This window comes from Chrysemys picta, chromosome 1, assembly GCF_011386835.1.
Source record: "Chrysemys picta bellii isolate R12L10 chromosome 1, ASM1138683v2, whole genome shotgun sequence".
In the NCBI taxonomy this organism is placed as follows: Eukaryota; Metazoa; Chordata; order Testudines; family Emydidae; genus Chrysemys; species Chrysemys picta.
Window position 1 is genome coordinate 123,753,196 of NC_088791.1, and position 18,443 is coordinate 123,771,638.

At 42.1% G+C, this 18,443-nt stretch overlaps 1 protein-coding gene across 3 annotated transcripts in view; it reads right to left on the minus strand.

The window, feature by feature from the left end:
• The window catches only part of ARFGAP3 (ADP ribosylation factor GTPase activating protein 3), an 80,643-nt gene that overhangs the window by 48,876 nt on the left and 13,324 nt on the right, over positions 1-18,443 (minus strand). For all 3 annotated transcript variants that reach the window (XR_010598324.1, XM_005296689.4, XM_005296690.4), the window contains exons 2-5: positions 16,275-16,393; positions 14,538-14,610; positions 2,601-2,732; positions 312-395 (exon numbers count right to left, since the gene is read on the minus strand). Coding sequence is in view for 2 of the 3 variants with exons in the window: in XM_005296689.4 (XP_005296746.1) it covers positions 312-395; positions 2,601-2,732; positions 14,538-14,610; positions 16,275-16,393 (408 nt within the window). In the remaining variant the exon portion in view is untranslated. The remainder of the gene's footprint in view (positions 1-311; positions 396-2,600; positions 2,733-14,537; positions 14,611-16,274; positions 16,394-18,443) is intronic.

Sequence of the window (18,443 nt, forward strand, 5' to 3'; positions counted from 1 at the left end):
ACTTACAAATTTTTGCTAGGAGCTATTATACCTGTATTGATTTACTATACATTTATGGTAGATTTAATTAGTTATAATGTTTTGATCTCGTCTGACAAATTTACTGTGACTAAAAGTACAGCATCTATGGATCACAAAATAAATAGGGAAGTAGCTTCAACCCAACTGATGTCAGACTAGCATCCTTCCTATAAAAAAAGTTGTGTTTCAGAGATTAGTATCTATCTATCACAAAGTATAAATTTAACAACACTGAGACAATGAGCACTTGACAAGACTAATGTAAGAATTATGTACAGCATATTCTATACCTTCAGAGAAGCATGTGATGCAAAAAAATCCTCCTCTTTTTGCTGGGGTGACACAGGCGGAATTCCACAGCCATCAATCCACAACTAGAAAAAAAAAACATCTTATGATCAGAGCTTCAACTTCCATCTGAGATTACACAAATATATTTAAAAATTCTTCCAAATATATAGGACAAAAATGAAAGTTTTTTTTAAAAACTAAGACTTAAATTGATCATACGGACAATGCCAGATTCATGACACAGCCTTTTATCCCAAAGGCAACACATTTCATTTTCCACATTGTCTGCTGTCCCACTCTAATAACTGTCCACGGCTGGTTCTCTTTTCTCAACCGTTACCTGAAGCAGCAGTGTTCTGAACCTTTTTAATAAAAACAAGAATTGAAAAAATGGTCTTTTAAGTGTTGATGTAGTACAGGGATCAGCAATCTTTGGCACGTGGCCCACCAGGGGAAGCGTCGCGGGACGAGGGATGTGCTGGACACCGCTTCCCACAGCCCCCATTGGCCTGGAGCAGTGAACCGCGGCCAGTGGGAGCCGTGATCAGCCGAACCTGCGGAGGCGGCAGGTAAACAAGGGCCTGGCCCGCGTGCCAAAGATTGCCGATCTCTGATGTAGTGCTTTCAAAACCTAAAGTGCTCATTATAATGTAATGAAAATGTAGCATTTGATTGCGATTAACAAACATACTTTGAACTAAATAATAAAAATAGGTTTTAGAGTTTCAACAATTTGATTCATATTCAACATTCCTTACATCACATACCTATTATATATGCCATAATTATATGTACAATTTTAAACTGAATTGTTCAAAAGTTCAAAGATACATTGTTTTCCTTAAAAAATTCAGAATCTCAAAAAAATATTTATCATGGTGCAGGTGTATCTATGCTATATGCAATTTAAAAAAGCCACCAAGTACCTTAAGTAGCAATCTAAGATGATTACAGGAAAGCATAAGGTAATGTTTAAAAAATAACTTTTCAGGCTAGCTACCTGCTTATTTTCCCAGATAAATACATGAGGAGGGAGGTTGTTATTGTTGTTTTTTAAGCCCATTTGATTTTTAAATGAATCTTTCTTTTCCCACTGTGAAAAGCAGTTTCCCTCCAGACTGTTGAATTCTTCCTAGGAAAAATGCCTCACTGTGAACTTTGTGGGCAAATGTTGTTTGAACCGTTAACCACCCTGGAACTTGATCCGATAAGATAAAACCATTTTTTCCCCCCAAATATCTCACAGCTATCTATGTTTTTCCCCCTAATATTCCTATTCTGCATCAGAGTATAACAATCAAAACACAAGACTGTTCGACAACAACTGGAAAAGGCCTTCCAAACTTTCTCAACATGGCTTAGCCCTACTTTGAAGGAATCCTCCCACTCACTCCCAAGAATAAGAGGGCGACAAAGTTTCCATCACATTTAAGGGCTCAATTGGCACGGTACTGATATTTAACTCCCCATTGATTTTGAAAGAAGGCTGAAGGCTTTCAGCACATTGCAGGACCTTACAAGTCAGGACTTTAATCCTTTGCCTGCACCCTGAGACAATTGATAAGAAAGTCACTTCTCATGGTAGTTCGAATTTTGTGGACTAGAAAACTAACATACTAGCAGTCTATTCCATAAAGGTCACAGAATAATAAGTTGGTAGTAACTTTACTTCTATACTAGCTTGAGTAGGATTTGAGCCAGTGACCCAGAGAAAGAAAGTCCCCATATCATTACCAAACCCCAAAAGTATTTTTTAAAGTATGCATTTCATAATCCTTGCTGACCATCCCTTTTTGTACTATTTTCACCTGCTCTATTAACTGATAGGGGATCAACTCCAGAAGAAGCAAAATACATACACTTTACAAAAAAAATACTGACATTTTTTGCATTAAAGTTACATAAATTCATAAATATGTTAATCCATAACTACAATAATTGTAATTAAAAACAATAAAAATGACATCTTTTTAATGAACTCTGTAAAGTTCTAGCATTCATAACTATTAACACAGTAGTACTCATCTGATTAATCCAAAACTGTGTGACAATATTAGCTCACACTTGACTTTCTTAGCATTTCCCTCCCTCCCCAACTAACAAAATTAGTTTCACTACTTCATCTCCTAGCCCCACAGATTCACTGCAATTTGTATTTACTTAGCTACAAAAACAGACAAACACCACTCTACATTACATTTTGGCTACTGTTTAGAAATCTAAAATTACTTTGGAGCCAGGAAATCAATTATTTTATATTAAAATGAATGATCTAATGCATTACTTACATCAGTACCATGCTTCCTTGTTGCTTGTGTTGCAAGATATTTAATCTTTTCCCTGTAAAGTTGCGCACCACGACTATTGTACTTGGCATTGGTGTCATTTGTTGTGCACCCATGTTGATGGAAAAATGCAGACTATAAAAATAAACAAAAACATGCATATTATGAGAAACAGAATTAAACATTTGTGTGGTAGAACAAGGCAATTTTAAATGGTTAGATGCCAAATAATTGTATTTTAAAAATTACTAACATTTATATATTTTATTGGACCAGCTTCTGTTGGTAAGAGACAATAGAAGTTGGTCCAATAAAAGATATTACCTCAATCTCTTTGATTCTCTAATATCTTGGAACCAACATGGCTACATCATCACTACATACAAAAATATTTAGTCCAAAGAAACAAGACATTATAGGTCAGCTCTCATTACTTGTTTCTTTTACTGCCAAATCATGGAAAACCAAAAATCAAAACATGGAATTATTGATACAGTCTATTCATGAGATTATCTATGGGGATGTGACTCCATTTTAGACACAAGATTTATAAAAGAACCCCTACAGGACACCATGATTAAAAAACAAGCAAAATAATCACAGTTATTAACCATGGCTATTTTATTATTAAAAAATGGAAAAGAAAATATTAAACAAAACAACCCAAATGATCAGAGATTGTAACTGAAGTAACCACTTTCTCTATGCCTCTCTGTGGAGAGCTTTTAGCAGAGATTACACCTTTGACGATGCCATCTGTGGGTCATTCTTCATTTAGCCCTGGTCTACACTACAGGGTTAGGTCGAATTTAGCCACGTTAGGTCGATTTTATAATGAATACAAAAGCAATCCCTTTCCGTCAACCTAAAGGGCTCTTAAAATTGACTTCTGTACTCCTCCCCGGTGAGGGGAGTAGAACTAAAATCGACCTTGCTGGGTTGAATTTGGGGTAGTGCAGATGCAAATCAACATTATTTGCCTGCGGGAGCTATCCCAGAGTGCTCCAATGTGATCGCTCTGGACAGCATTTTCAACTCCGATGCACTAGCCATGTACACAGGAAAAGCCCCAGGAACTTTTGAATTTCATTTCCTGTTTGGTCAGCGTGGTGAGCTCAGCAGCATAGGTGACCATGCAGCCCCCCAGAATCGCAAACAAGCTCCAGCATGGAGCAAACAGGAGACACTGGCTTTGATTGCTGTATGGGCAGAAGAACCTGTGCAGGCAGAACTCCGATCAAAAAGAAGAAATGCTAATATATATGCCAAAATTGCACAGAGCATGATGGACAGAGGCTACAACAAGGACACACAGCAGTGCCTCGTGTGTCAAGGAGCTCAGGCAAACCTACCAAAAGACAAAGGAGGCAAATGGTCACTCTGGGTCAGAGCCCCATACATGCCGCTTCTATGATCAGCTGCATGGCATCCTGGGGCGGGGACTCTACCACTACCCCACCACTGTCCGTGGACACTTGCAAGGGGGGAGTCTCACGCAACACGGAAGAGGATTTTGTGGATGATGAGGAGGAGGAGAATGCGCAGCAGGCAAGCGGTGAATCTGTTCTCCCCGGTAGCCCGGACCTTTTCATCACCTTGGAGCCAATACCCTCCGAAGGTGGGATCCCCAACCCTGAAGGCGGAGAAGGCACCTCTGGTGAGTGCACATTTGTAACTACAGTAGAGGGTTTAAAAGCAATTTGCCCTGAACACTTGGGATGCATTCGCAGCCAGTACAGCTACTGGAAAAGTCTGTTAACGTGTCTGCGGATGGAGCGGGAATCCTCCAGGGACATCTCCATGAAGCTCTCCTGGAGGTACTCTGAAAGCCTTTGCAGAAGGTTTCTGGGGAGGGCTGCCTTATTTCGTCCTCCACAATAGAACACTTTACCACGCCAAGCCAGTAGCAAGTAGTCTGAAATCATTGCAGCACAAAGCATGGCAGCAAATGGTCCTGGATTTTGGTTGCATTCAAGCAACATTCGGTCTATATCTTTCTGTGTTAGCCTCAGTAGAGTGATATCATTCATGGTCACCAGGTTGAAATTGGGGAATTTTTGTAAGGGAACAGTAAAAGGACCTCGTTCATGCTGGGCTGTTTGCGCTTGGCTAAAAGGGATCATCCCTGAGAATAGCCACACAGAAGAGGGAAGGGTGAAGGGATCGTCCCAAATAGCCACCCGTAGGGGGGAGGTGTGTGCTGCACATCCACCCGAAAACTGCAGTCCCTCCTTTTAAATGGCAAACCCAACTGGCATTGCTTGCTATGGGAAAGGAGGGTGCTGCAGTTTGAAAACATTCCCACATGTTGTGAAGGCGTTAGAAGCCAAACCCGTGTACCCTTTGGCTTACCATGGCGGCCTGGAAACTAAATTCTGTTGCCCAGTCACGTGTGCTGTGTCACCATACCGGCAGGCACTCAATATAAAAGGCAAAATACGACCTTGTACCTAAAGCACGTGCTGTCTGCTGTGAATTGCTTGATTCACTGTGAAAGAGTCTCCCTTTTGTTCTCAGAAATGTATCATCTTAAATTTTACTCTCCCTTTTTATCCCCCCACAGGTGCAAATGTTTCTAGAAGGCAAAAAAAATACACTCGCAATGACATGTTTTCTGAGCTCATGCAGTCCTCCCGCACTGATAGGGCACAGCTGAATGCATGGAGGCAATCAGTGGCAGAGTCCAGGAAAACATTAAGTGAGCGCAATGAGAAGAGGCAGGATGCAATGCTGAGGCTAATGGGGGAGCAAACGGACATGCTCAGGCATCTGGTAGAGCTGCAGGCAAGCCAACAAGAGCACAGACCACCGCTGCATCCACTGTACAACTGCCTGCCCTCCTCCCCAAGTTCCATATCCTCCTCACCCAGATGCCCAAGAACGCAGGGGCAGAGGCTCCGGGCACCCAGCCACTCTACTCCAGAGGATGGCCCAAGCAACAGAAGGTTGTCATTCGAACAGTTTTGATTTGTACTGTGGCTACAATAAGCAATGTGGCCTTGTCCTTCCCCAGACTAGCTTATCAGTTATCTCCCCCCCCCTTTTTTTTTAAATTAATGAAGAAAGAATGCATGGTTTCAAAACAATAATGACTTTATTTCCTTTGCCAGCTGTGATCGAAGGGGAGAGGGTGGTTGGCTTGCAGGGAATTAAAATCAACAAAGGGGGTGGGTTTGCATCAAGGAGAAAAAACACACAACTGTCACACTGTAGCCTGGCAAGTCATGAAACTGGTTTTCAAAGCCTCTCTGATGCACAGCGCGCCTACCTGTGCTCTTCTAATCGCCCTGGTATCCGGCTGTTCAAAAGTGGCAGCCAGGCGATTTGCCTCAACCTTCTACCCCACCATAAATGTCTCCCCCCTTACTCTCACAGATATTATGGAGCACACAGCAAGCAGTAATAACAATGGAAATATTGGTTGCGCTGAGGCCTAACCTATTCAGCAAACAGTACCAGTGAGCTTTTAAACGTCCAAAGGCACATTCTACCAACATTCTGCACTTGCTCAGCCTATAGTTGAACTGCTCCTTACTACTGTCCAGGCTGCCTGTGTATGGCTTCATGAGCCACGGGAGCAAGGGGTAGGCTGGGTCTCCAAGCATAACTATTGGCATTTCAACATCCCCAACAGTAATTTTCTGGTCTGCGAAGTAAGTCCCTTCTTGCAGCTGCTCAAACAGCCCAGCATTTCTAAAGATGTGAGCGTCATGCACCTTTCCCGGTCATCCCACGTTGATGTCGGTGAAATGTCCCTTGTGATCCACCAGTGCTTGCAGCACCGTTGAGAAGTAGCTCTTGTGGTTTATGTATTGGTTGGCAAGGTGGTCCTGTGCCAAGATAGGGATATGGGTTCCGTCTATCGCCCCACCACAGTTAGAGAAAGCCATCCACTATGACCTGCACATTTCCCAGTCACTACCCTTGATAGCAGAACGTCAGTGATTGCATTGGCTACTTGAATCACAGCAGTCCCCACAGTAGATTTGCCCACTCCAAATTGATTCCCAACTGACTGGTAGCAGTCAGGCGTTGCAAGCTTCCGCAGGGCTATCGCCACTCGCTTCTCAACTGTCAGGACAGCTCTCACCTTAGTATTCCTGAACTTCAGGGCGGGGGAAAGCAACTCACGGAGTTCGAGAAAGTGGCCTTACGTATGCAAAAGTTTCGCAGCCACTGGGCATCATCCCATACCTGCAACACTATGCGGTCCCACCCGTCTGTGCTTGTTTGCCAGGCCCAGAATCGGCGTTCCACTCTATCAACTAGCCTCACTGCCGTCATGATGTCCCAATTGCCACATCCCATGCTTTCAGGAACATCTGCATCCATGTCCTCCTCACAATTGTCCTCGTGCTGCCGTCTCTTAGCCAGGTTCTGCACATACTGCAGTATAATGCGCGTTTTTACAATGCTCACAACAGCAGCGGTGAGCTGAGCAGGCTCCATGCTTGCCGTGCTATGGCATCTGCACGGGTAACCCAGGAAAAAAGGTGCGAAACAATTGTCTGCAGTTGCTTTCACGGAGGGCGGGAGGGGAGACTGACGACATGTACCCCAAACCACCCGCAACAATGTTTTTGCCCCATTGGGCATTGGGAGTTTAACCCAGAATTCCAATGGGCAGCAGAGACTGTGGGAACTGTGGGATAGCTTCCCACAGTGCACTGCTCCGTGAGTCAATGCTAGCCACGGTAGTGAGGATGCACTCCGCCGACTTAATGCACTTAGTGGGGACATACACAATCGACTGTATAAAATCAACCTAATTTCATAGTGTAGACATACCCTTGGTTAATTAAGACCAAGGTATATTGTTTCCCAAAATTATTGTGAATCCAGTCTTAGTATCTTAGATACTTAAAAACTATTTACATAAGGACATAATTGGTTTAAGGGCAGGTGAACTTTGTCTAGGTTTTATTAATAGCTAGCAAGCTTATAGATGGGCAAAGCAAACAAACAATCTCAATTAAATCCTATGAAACCAAAAGAAATATTGAAATTTGTTACTTTTAGTTACTTTAAGCACCTGTCTTGAGACAGGTCAATTACAAATATTAAAAATCTCAAATCCAGTTAAATCCTACTATTTCTCTGTTTACCAATGTTAGGCCAGTCCTTCTCTCCAGGAATACATGGTCTAACCATTAGATGGTTAACAGGAGAAAATGTTAGTATCTCGAGTTACCACAGCATTTCCATATCCCAATAAAATCATTACAAGAATTTCAAATATAATCCCTTTGCAGTGTCTTTGTTACCTTCTCACCAATCCACATTGAAGTCTTGGGTAGGTTTTCCTTGGGTATGGTTTCTTCTTGAGTCTTTTCTGTTCTTAGCTATCTGTAGTAGTAGCTTGCTTGTAGAGGTGGACAGGATGAGTTGTGGAATGCTTGCTGTTTAAGCAGGGTAGCAGTATGTGTGAGATGGAGGAGGTGCTCACTTCACAGTTTTATACCCTTTCCTTGCTATTTTCATGAAAATTATAGGAAAACACCTCTTTCATGCATGTTTAGATTCCAAGTTGGTTGCTGTCATTCTTTCACTGGCTCAGTACTTTCCTGAGTTGTCCTTAAGAGCCTCTTCATCTTATGAAGATGTAGTTTGTTAATGAGATATGCATTACTATTGTAATTCTTTCTTGACAGTTATATCTCTTTTGTCTTTGGGGCAGGAGGGTCTCACAACATCTTTGAAGTTAGAGTTTTAAATCTTCCTTTTTGTTCAATTCATTTTCTGAAGTTAGCACTTCAATTTTATTAGAGTTCAACAGAAAATAAAATGCTTTCAGAAAGTCCAAACACACCTGTTCTTTTATATAAAAGCTTTTTGTTTCAAAACAGTCTTTTAAAATTAGTAATTATTTATGTAAAGTCTAAGAGTTATTTAAATAAGTTGTTGATTCTTTATAACAATTTTTGGAGAGAGATTTATTTCTTGTCTTCCTGAGTTGCATGAGGGAGTTGCTTGAGCATTACCAGTAATTAATGAATTCCCTGTTAGTATAAGCATTCTATTCTTAAATGATTTCTTACATTAGTAATTAGTTTAGTAAAATCATTAATTCTATGTTGATATATAAAGCATGTTACCATTTATAGCAATGATATTAGGAAATTACAATAGACACTGGCATATTTGCAAGTATTTTAACTAAACAAAACAATCTGCCACTGCAACATTTAAGAAATAAACATAGGCCTGATCTACACTACACAGTTAGATCAACGTAAGCTGCCTTATGTCGGTGTCTACACTACCAGGTCCCTTCCGCCAACGTAACTCGCCTGCTACGTCAACTTAATTACTCCACCTCCACGAGAGGTGTAGCGCTTAATTCAACATAGGTCGACGTGGTGGCAATGTAGGCACTGCGTTGCTTACGTTGACTTAACTGGCCTATGGCAGATGTCCAACAATGCTCCGCTGTGACCACCCTAGTCACCGTTCTCAACTCCGCTGCCCACAGTCAGGTACACAGGAAACAGCCCCGCCCCTGTTAAAGGACCATGAACTTTTGAATTTCCATTTCTTGTTTGTTTGGCGAAGAGCGCCCGCCTGCATAGCTGACTGTGCCAGCTCCACGCTGGAGTACACAGGAGGTGGTGGATCTTCTGGGTCTGCGGGGAGAAGAGGCTGTACAGGTATAGCTCCAATTCTGCCATATAGAAGTAGACATATACGAGCAGATCGCTCAGGACATGGGGGAGAAGGGCTATACCAGGAACACGCAGTGTCACATGAAAATCAAGGAATTTCAGCAGGCATATCGAAAGGTAAGGGAGACGAACAGTCACTGCAGACATTCTGTTTTTACATGGAGCTGAATGCTATTCTCAGTGGCAACCACACCACAACACCCAAGAGCAGCATCAATACCTCTGAGGAATCAGAGTCCAGGGCCACTGCAGGCAATACTGAGGAGTAGGTCTTGGACAAGGAAGAAGAGGAGGAGAATGGGAGAAAGGCAAGCAGGGGATCCATTGTCCCGGAGAGCCAGGAGCTGTTTTTAACCCCGGAGCAGTGCAGCCAGTCACAGCACAGCAGCATGGACGGGCATGATGCCAGGGAAGGAACCTCTGGTGAATATGCAATTCCAATTAATATTCTGGGGTCACGTGCTCTTGTATGCTATTTTTTATTTTAAAAAACTAGTTGAGGTAGAGTGGCTATCTGCTTTCCAGTGACTGTACCAGCTATACAGAGGGTGCTCTGCGAAAAAGATTATTTATGTACACACGGATATCCAGGGAATCCTTCATAGAGATTTCCAGGAAACTCATGGAAGTACACTGCAATCCATTGTAGAAGGTTTCTGGGGAGGGCTGTCTTATTCCTTCCACTGCAGTAGGACACTTTCCCACACCACTCCAGTATTAATCCATCTGGCATCATCACAGTACACAGCATAACAGCATAAGGACCTGGTCTGTAACCGACACCTTCAGCAGCTGTTCTGTTGCTGCCTCTATTAACCTCAGGAGTGTGATATTAGCTAGAGTCACCTATGGGAGATGGTGGTAGTTTTCATTTTAAATTGCTTGAACCACAAATAATAGTGCCTGTGGGGCCCCCTTGTGATTTTCTGCCCCTTCACCAACGCTTTACAACACATGGCTGTAATTTAGGTGGCAGGGGTCAGCATTGACCTCAGAAACTGCAAGCCTCAGGTGCTGGAAAGCAGCAGCAGCAATGGTGGGAGTGGTGGGGGAAGGAAAATGTTGTGGTGGCCACCCGCCACTGCAAACACACACACACACCCATGCTGCCTCTGCCAAGGCGTGCAGTTTGGGAGAGGGAAAACTGGTCTCCAACCTCCAGACAACGCCCATGTTACAAAGGGGAGGTGGCATGGCCTCCTACCCACCTCTGGTCCCGCCATGGGTTGCCTACCCAATGCTGCAGATGGTGCAGTGCCCCTACCCGCAGGCCATACTCACCATGCCTGGGACAACAAAACAGTTCAATTAATACCTTGTAGAAATGAAAATGTTCAGCTTTACACTTGTGTGGATTCAGGGATGTGATTTTTATATAGCAACTCTGCACTAGACCCTGGGTCTGCACAGACAGTGGTTCCTCTCTGCTTTGCATGGTTTACAGCTGAAAGTTTGGCATTCAGCTCTTACTCCACACTGGCAGAGAGGCTCTCCCAGATAAGATGAAGGCAAAAGAGGATGTGTGATGACATATTTAATGAGATAATGAACACCTCTGGGACAGTGGACACCGAGCAGTGGACGTGGAGTATTGCGCTCTCTGAAAATCTGGACATAGACATTACGAGCAGGAGAGCAGCCCTTGAGAATGAGTATGGTACTCAGCAGGAGATGCTGGGTATTCTGTAGAAACAGACAGACATGTAGAGGCATCTTGTTGACCTTCAAGAGAAACACCTGGAGTCTCGACTCCCTCTGCAGCCCCTGCAGAATAGCATTCCAACATCCCTGTACTCCCTGTTCCCCCCCTCACACAGGTTCCAGTAGGCGAGGGGGGCCAATGCAATATCCCTTCCACTCAACCCCAGGGGAGGGTGCCAAGAATAACAGCCACACATACACTGATGTATGACAGGCAAGGCCGCTGAGCTTTTAAAGATAAGATTAATATGTTTTCCCTCTCCCAATTTTGTTCCACCATCTTTCCCAGATTTAACTCTTTGTTAGATCTTTCAGTGTCTATATGTGACGGTCAGTGACTAATCCTCTTGCAGTAAACTAAGAGGGGAGATGTGACGCTCTGTACCTCGGGGGAACCCCCAGAACCCCCATGTTCATCCTTGTAAAATGATTGTGTGGTATCCAATGCAAAGTTTGTCATGTTGGGTGACTTCGGAAGGCTCATGATACACTGAGCATTGTTGTTACAGTAATGTTATAGGCTATAATTTCATGTATATAGTTATGAGGCTGAAAATGTATCCTCTTGGCTTAAAATAAGCCCAGGCAAAAAAACTCCAAGAGCAGAGAGGCAGTTCACACCTCAGTAGGGCATGTATGGGACAAACCCTGCCCAGCCTCACAGGAACAAAGGTCGCTGGACTAGGCAGCAACAAAAGAATTTGTTTGACTCTCGAGGGAGTCACCCCCCCTTTCTTTGGTCAGTTTGGAACCGCGATGAGGTAATGCTCACCTGACTATGGGGGGAGGGGAGCCAAGAGGGAAGAAAGGACATGATAAAAGGGGGAGACATTTGCCATGCTCTCTCTCTCTCTTCCACCTGCATCTACAGACACCACACCAAGTGACTGAAGCACTGATCAAAGCGGAGAGCCTGGCTGAAGAGCAACCAGCCAGTCTGTGGTGAGAAGAAGCATCTAAGTTTGTAAGGACACTGAAAGCGTTAAGATAAGCTTAGAATGCGTTTTGCTTTTATTTCATTTGACCAAATCTAACTTATTTTGTTTTGACTTATAATCACTTAAAATTTATCTTTATAGTTAATAAATCTGTTTGTTTATTCTATCTGAAGCAGTGTGTTTGGTTTGAAGCATGTCGGAGTCTCCCCGTGGGATAACAAGCCTGGTACATATCAATTTCTTTGCTAAATTGATTAGCAAACAGAAGCTTGCAGCGTCCAGCGGGCGTAACTGGACACTGCAAGACGGAGGTTCCTAGGGTTGTGTCCGGGACCAGAGATATTGGCTAGTGTCATTTGGTTGCACCATCCAAGGAGCATCTTACATGCTAGAGGCTGTGCGTGAACAGCCCAGGAGTGGGGGTTCTCACAGCAGAGCAGGGTAAGGCTGGCTCCCAGAATCAAGGATTGAAGTGACCTAGCAGATCACTGGTCCAGATACCACAAGAGGGGAACGTCACACTAGATCTGTGTGCAATAAAAGCAGGGCTTTGGAGCTGTGCTCTGGCTCCGCTCCAGCTCCAGGCAAAAACCTACAGCTCCACTGTTCCGGAGCTGCTCTGCGCTCCAGCTCCAGGCTCTGCTCCAAAGCCCTGAATAAAAGTCCACGTCTTGAAAACAAAATCATCTTTATTAATTCGAAGCATGGGGGACGAGAAAAGAGGAGGGTCAGGGAAACTGAGGCACTAGGGTGGGAGATGTGCACAAGAAAGAAAAACAGCGGTCACAACAGGGTTCAGACTATGGATAGGCACAATATAGAAAAGCAGGACACATTACTGTGGGTCATTACTAAAATGGGTTTTCAAAGCCTCCCTGAGATACATTGCTCCACGCTGAGCTCTTCTTATAGACCTGATATCTGGCTACTCAAAATTAGGAGACAGCCTATCCACCTCCAGGCCCCACCCCTGTGGAGTGGAGCAGGGACGGGAAGAGGTGGGCCTGGAGCATCCCCCTGCAAAGTCGGTGCCTGTTCTTCTCCAGGGAAGCTGCCGCTGCAGCGGTGCTTCCTAGCGTCCTTGCCTGCAGCGGACTGTGCCTGTGTGGGGTAAGCCAGGGGCACTTCCCAACAACAATATAGTACAGTACTGTACAGTATATAATGCCTTTGGTCTGCCCCAAAAAAATTTCCCTGGAACCTAACCCCCCGCATTTACATTAAATCTTATGGGAAAACTGGATTTGTTTAATATTGTTTCACTTAAAGTCACATTTTTCAGGAACATAACTACAACGTTAAGTGAGGTGCTACTGTATAGCTGAAGGCTGGATACAGAGTGTAACAGTTTCTAGAAAGGCTAACAAATCCAGCGACTGTGCTTCAGTCTTAACTGTAATAGGCTCTAAGCCCAAGATTTTCAAAACTGTGTGCCTAAAGTTAGACTCCTAAATACATATTTAAATGTCCAAATAAACTGCCAGTGACTTTAATGGAAACTTCTGGGTGCTCAGCACTATGAAAAACCTGGCCATTTATTCAGGCCTCTAAATATACAGTTACAAGCGTGACTTTAGGCACACAGTTTTGAAAATCTCAGCCTTAGTTACAAGAGAAAGCTATTCTGGGAAGAAGAAGAACCTCAGAAGACTATACTGATTTTCTAACTACCTTAGATATTTCTAGGGAGCTAATCACTGTAGTAGCTGAGGTTCAAGATTAAATTGCAACTACAGTAAAGAAATAGCAAAAATTAATAATATTCCAAAACCGGAGTTAGTAAAAAACAAAATTCATATGAAATAGATGACAATGCAATTTAACAGAATTTGAGTGCAACTATTACAGAAACCAAGTTACCTGGAAAATTTTTAGTTCATTAGCTATGATATCGCAAATTTCAGACGGTAACTCATATTAGATAATTAATTTACAAGGGCCGCGTTGGTACCAACTGAATTGCATACAAGAACTCTTATCATTGTGTATTAGATGACAAAACACAAATTTTGAAGAGAGATATTTTAATATTTTCCCTTCACCATATCTATATTCATTTAACTTTAAAAACTGAGCTTTGGCCAACAAAAAAAGCACATAGAAGTAAAAATTAACCTAATTATTTTGGGTATTTGCCATTTCTTTAAAAAAGACCTGCATTTTAGTCTTTTGATTTTCTTAGAATATTAGGATAGAAAATAACCAATAACATTTCATGCTTGTGTAATCTTTGAGCAGAGCAGATTCTTCCCTTCACTAAGGCCAAAACACATGGAAAATTCAAAGTAACTTATTGTATTTTGCTAGAATTCTAAGAGAGACACATTTATTGGTCTTATGCCTTTGAGGTCTGTGCAAATCTCTTGAAACAGCACACATATTTGTCATGACCCCATTTCCATATAAACTAGTTTCTTCTCTACAGGATGTATAAAGTTTTAGGAGTGCAGCAGTAAATTCATTATTTTAACTTGAAACACACAAAAAATACACAAATATTCTAGGGGGCTGTGGAGTTAATTCCTTCATCCCTGAATTCTTCACTAACACATAAAATGAGCAATAAAGCTAAGTGTGAAGCTGTTAAACATAAAAAGCAAATACTTGAAATAAGAAAAACCTTTCTAAGATATACTTACGGCATTAGCATTTCCTCCTATTTGCATGCATCTCAACTGAAACCAAGACCAGTTGGAATCTAATTCCGTAGATCTAAGCAGAGGAAACATTTTAAATGTTATTTTCAAAAAGAATTTTAAATACATCTTTTAAAAGTTGTTTTAAGAAAAACTAGACGTTTGTAATAAATATTACAGTTCAAAACTTGTATTATTGTACACAAAACCCCTACACTAACTCAAGGCATGTCAACACTACAAACTTAAGTTGACATACAGCCACTGCAGTAATTACTGCAGTTTTTCACATCCACACTACCCTCCTTCCATCGGTGGTGCGTGTCCTCACCAGGAGCGCTTGCACCGACTTCAGAGGGGAAGTGGAGTTATTATGTTGGTGTAGTATGGAATAACTTGTAGGCATGGGGATCCTGCACTGTTTTACTGAGGACAAAATTAAAGGGTCTACTCAGGACAGTCCCAAGAATCAAAGTACCTTTTGGGCTGTCCATAAAACTCATGCATAGCCTTAGGTAAGACAAGGTTCGCAAAGAATTTCTCCCAGGACTCTAATTAACTCTTCAGTGTCTAAGGTCTAGTCTACACTAGAAAATATTTAATAGCATAGCTGCACCTGCAAACTCCCCTAGTGTAAGATGCAGCTTATACAGGCAAAAGAGTGCTCTCGCTAGCATAGCTTACACCAGTTGCCTGAACAAAATAAGCTACATCAGTAAAAGAACTTTTTTGCTTCTATAATTGCATCTACACAAAGGCTTTAGCTGGTATAAAAATGTTTAAAATAAAAAAACAAAAAAAAGAATCACACTTCTAACCACTTTTATTATATCAGCAAAAGTTTTAAGTGTAGACCTAGGCTATGTGAATAGGGAAAGCTACATTAGGCTTCTGCCTGGGTTTAAAGTTTTTCCAATTACAAAAGTCAAAAAAGAAAATGAAAACTGCAGGCAATATGGTGGAGGTCCTGACACAATAAAACTCCCTTTCCAAATATTTACATTTGTGCCTACGTATGAGAATATAAAACTTTGACAATCTCATTCCTGCAAAGATAATCACCTAGTTTTTGTGAAGGTTCCTTCAATATTCAAAGGCAGGGAAAATGACACCTGTTACCAATTTTCCACATTTTTCATTTGATCAGGGAAAGCAAGTATCATCTCACCTGCTACCACAATGAAGAGACTATGGTGCCATACTTCACTATTACAGGTTTAAAGAACAGAGGCATACCCTCCTTTTAAACATTTCTGATGCATGTACCCATGAAAGAATACTCAGTACCTTGTAACACAAAGCTAAAGATGGCAAACAATCTTTACACAATGCTGCAGAAATCTGGCTCAATCTTGATATGGAAGAACCATAAAGATGAGAGAATTAAGTTCAATTTCATGTTCAAATCTTCATCTTCTGCAAGGAAGTTTGAACAAGGCTGCCAACAAGGGACTTAATTATCTTTGTACCAGAGCTTGTGCAATGTGAACACGTGCACAACAGGAACTCTACTGAGACTCTCTCCTCTCTCATTTATCTAGTTCCCAAATACACAGCAGATAACTTGCAGCCAGTACCATCATGAGATGGATGTGAACCAGTAACTTAGAATGAAAAGCTCATTCCCTCATTAATAAGTGTCCACAATAAAAGCTTCTGAAGAACCACATAATGTCGTGACAGAAATACTGGAAACAAATCTTACCACTTATTTAGCATAGAATCATACTAACTACTTACCGAATGAAGCTCAAGTGAACACCAAGTGATCGATGGGTCCCTGAGCAATCAATACAAAGAAAAACACCATATGTTATGCTTGCCCAGCTAGGATTTTTGGCTCCACAGTCAAAACACACCTAAAAAAGATAAATTAACAAATAAATTAATCAATTCCCACTAAAAGATACTTTTTTACTAATACCTATGTAGTGCTTAGCATTTTAAAACTAATCCCCAGACCACAGGTTGACTAGTTCATTTTATATTATCCCTACTTTATAGATGGGGAAACAAACTGAGATTAAGCAACTTGCCCAACTCTCACAACTAAGCTGGAGCACGCAGTATTAGACATCTGAAACTCCCGGCTCAATCCACTATCTTCTAAGGAACTCCTAAATTCAACATATTTAATGACAAAGTAGTAACTTCCACTCATACGAACACTTACTAATTCAATCTATTTAGATTGTAAACAGCTACATAGATTATAAGATACTTCGGGCTGAGAATTGGTCTTCGTGCATACCTGCAGTGCATCTAGCACACTGCTGGGAACATACAAATACATATATTATAGAATCTTAACATCATAATGTTCAATTTGTTCAAAATATTTGTGAAAAGTGTAACACACTTCCTCGCAATCAACTTATGCTATCAGCCATTTAGTTTTTATATTCTAAAGATTTTGTGTTTAAGAGAGACAAGCGACATGCACATTTAAGAGAACTCATATCAAAATAGCCCAAGAATAAGTTTGTTACAACTCATTCTATATTACTAAAAACAACAAGTGTTTAAGGAATAGCATTTCAAGGACATTCCGGTAATAAATGATTCAGATAACTTGTGTCTAATACCAACTGGGTCTATTCTCTTCTCAATGAGTTTATGTAGCATCAATTAATATTGCTGGTAGCAATGTCCCACATGCTTTCCTTTCCCCCTGTAGATACAAAGCATTCCTGACAGCAAAACCATTATGGTAAGCATTCTTCCCATGTATTGCTTAACCCAGCTCTCTGTGGCTCCTAATGTGTCTGTTTGGGAATAGAGCCAGAGGATCTGTTACACTGATCCTCTGGTTCCCCATAACATAGAAATGAGCAGGCAGAAGTGCCACACAGCCACTCTTTTGCCTGAAGGAAGGATCCCTTGCATCCATCCAAATTATGCAGGATTTGGGCTTGTGCATCTATTTTCAGGATCTGCATGGAAAAATTAGTTCAGTTTCATATTTCAGCTTTCATGTTTTGTTTCGGTAATCCTGACTTTTATTTTTTGGTGGCTGAGGGAAGTGAGCCCTCACACTCAACTTGATGGCATTTCTCTGTCTGTAACATAACTTTGGAACTTCAATTCTAAGATTATAGGGAATGTTCCAAGCATCAGTGGGCATAACTCTGTACAGATTTTGGTGAAAAACAGAAGAGGAATACGGGGCACAAACAGAGGCCTTTGCATCTGGTTAGCAAATGCAGCAGCTCCTACCACCTCAAGAGTATGTCTATAGATAAAAGACTGGGTTAATGGCAGCCACAAACACATTCAGTATAATACCCTGCACCTCAGCTCTGCTCATTCTTCCAACAGAGTTTACAGTAACACCACCTTGAATGACTTGTCTCCCAGACAGACCGTTGTAAGAATGGTGAAGGGAACATGGGGGATAGGGGTGCACAAAGAGCTCATTGCAAGGGAAGAATAATTGGGGTTACATTCTAAATAGATGGAATGAGTAAGTGTTCGTATGAGTGGAAGTGACTGACATGGGGGGAAAAGGAGTACGTAGAGCCCCTGGCATGGACAGGAGGAGGAAATGGGGGGGAGGGGAGAGGAACTTAGAGCCCTTATTATAATGAGGAGAATGGGGGACAATGGTATGGAGGAAGGGGATCCTGGGAAAAAACAGAGCTTCTGGCATGGTAGGAAAGGAGGGAAATGTGGAGGCACACAGAGTCCTTAGCATAGGGGGACTGTGGAGGCACAAAAAGCCCTTGGCATTATGGTAGGGCGAATGAGACACAGGGAAAACACAGAGCCCCTGGCACGGTGGGAAAGGAGGTAATGAGGGGGCTGACATAGACCCTGGCTTTGGCTTAGGAGGGTTGCAGGGAGTCCCTGAAACAGAGGAAAATGGGATGGGAGACTAGCACACAGGAAGCTTGTGGGAGGAGTAAATGG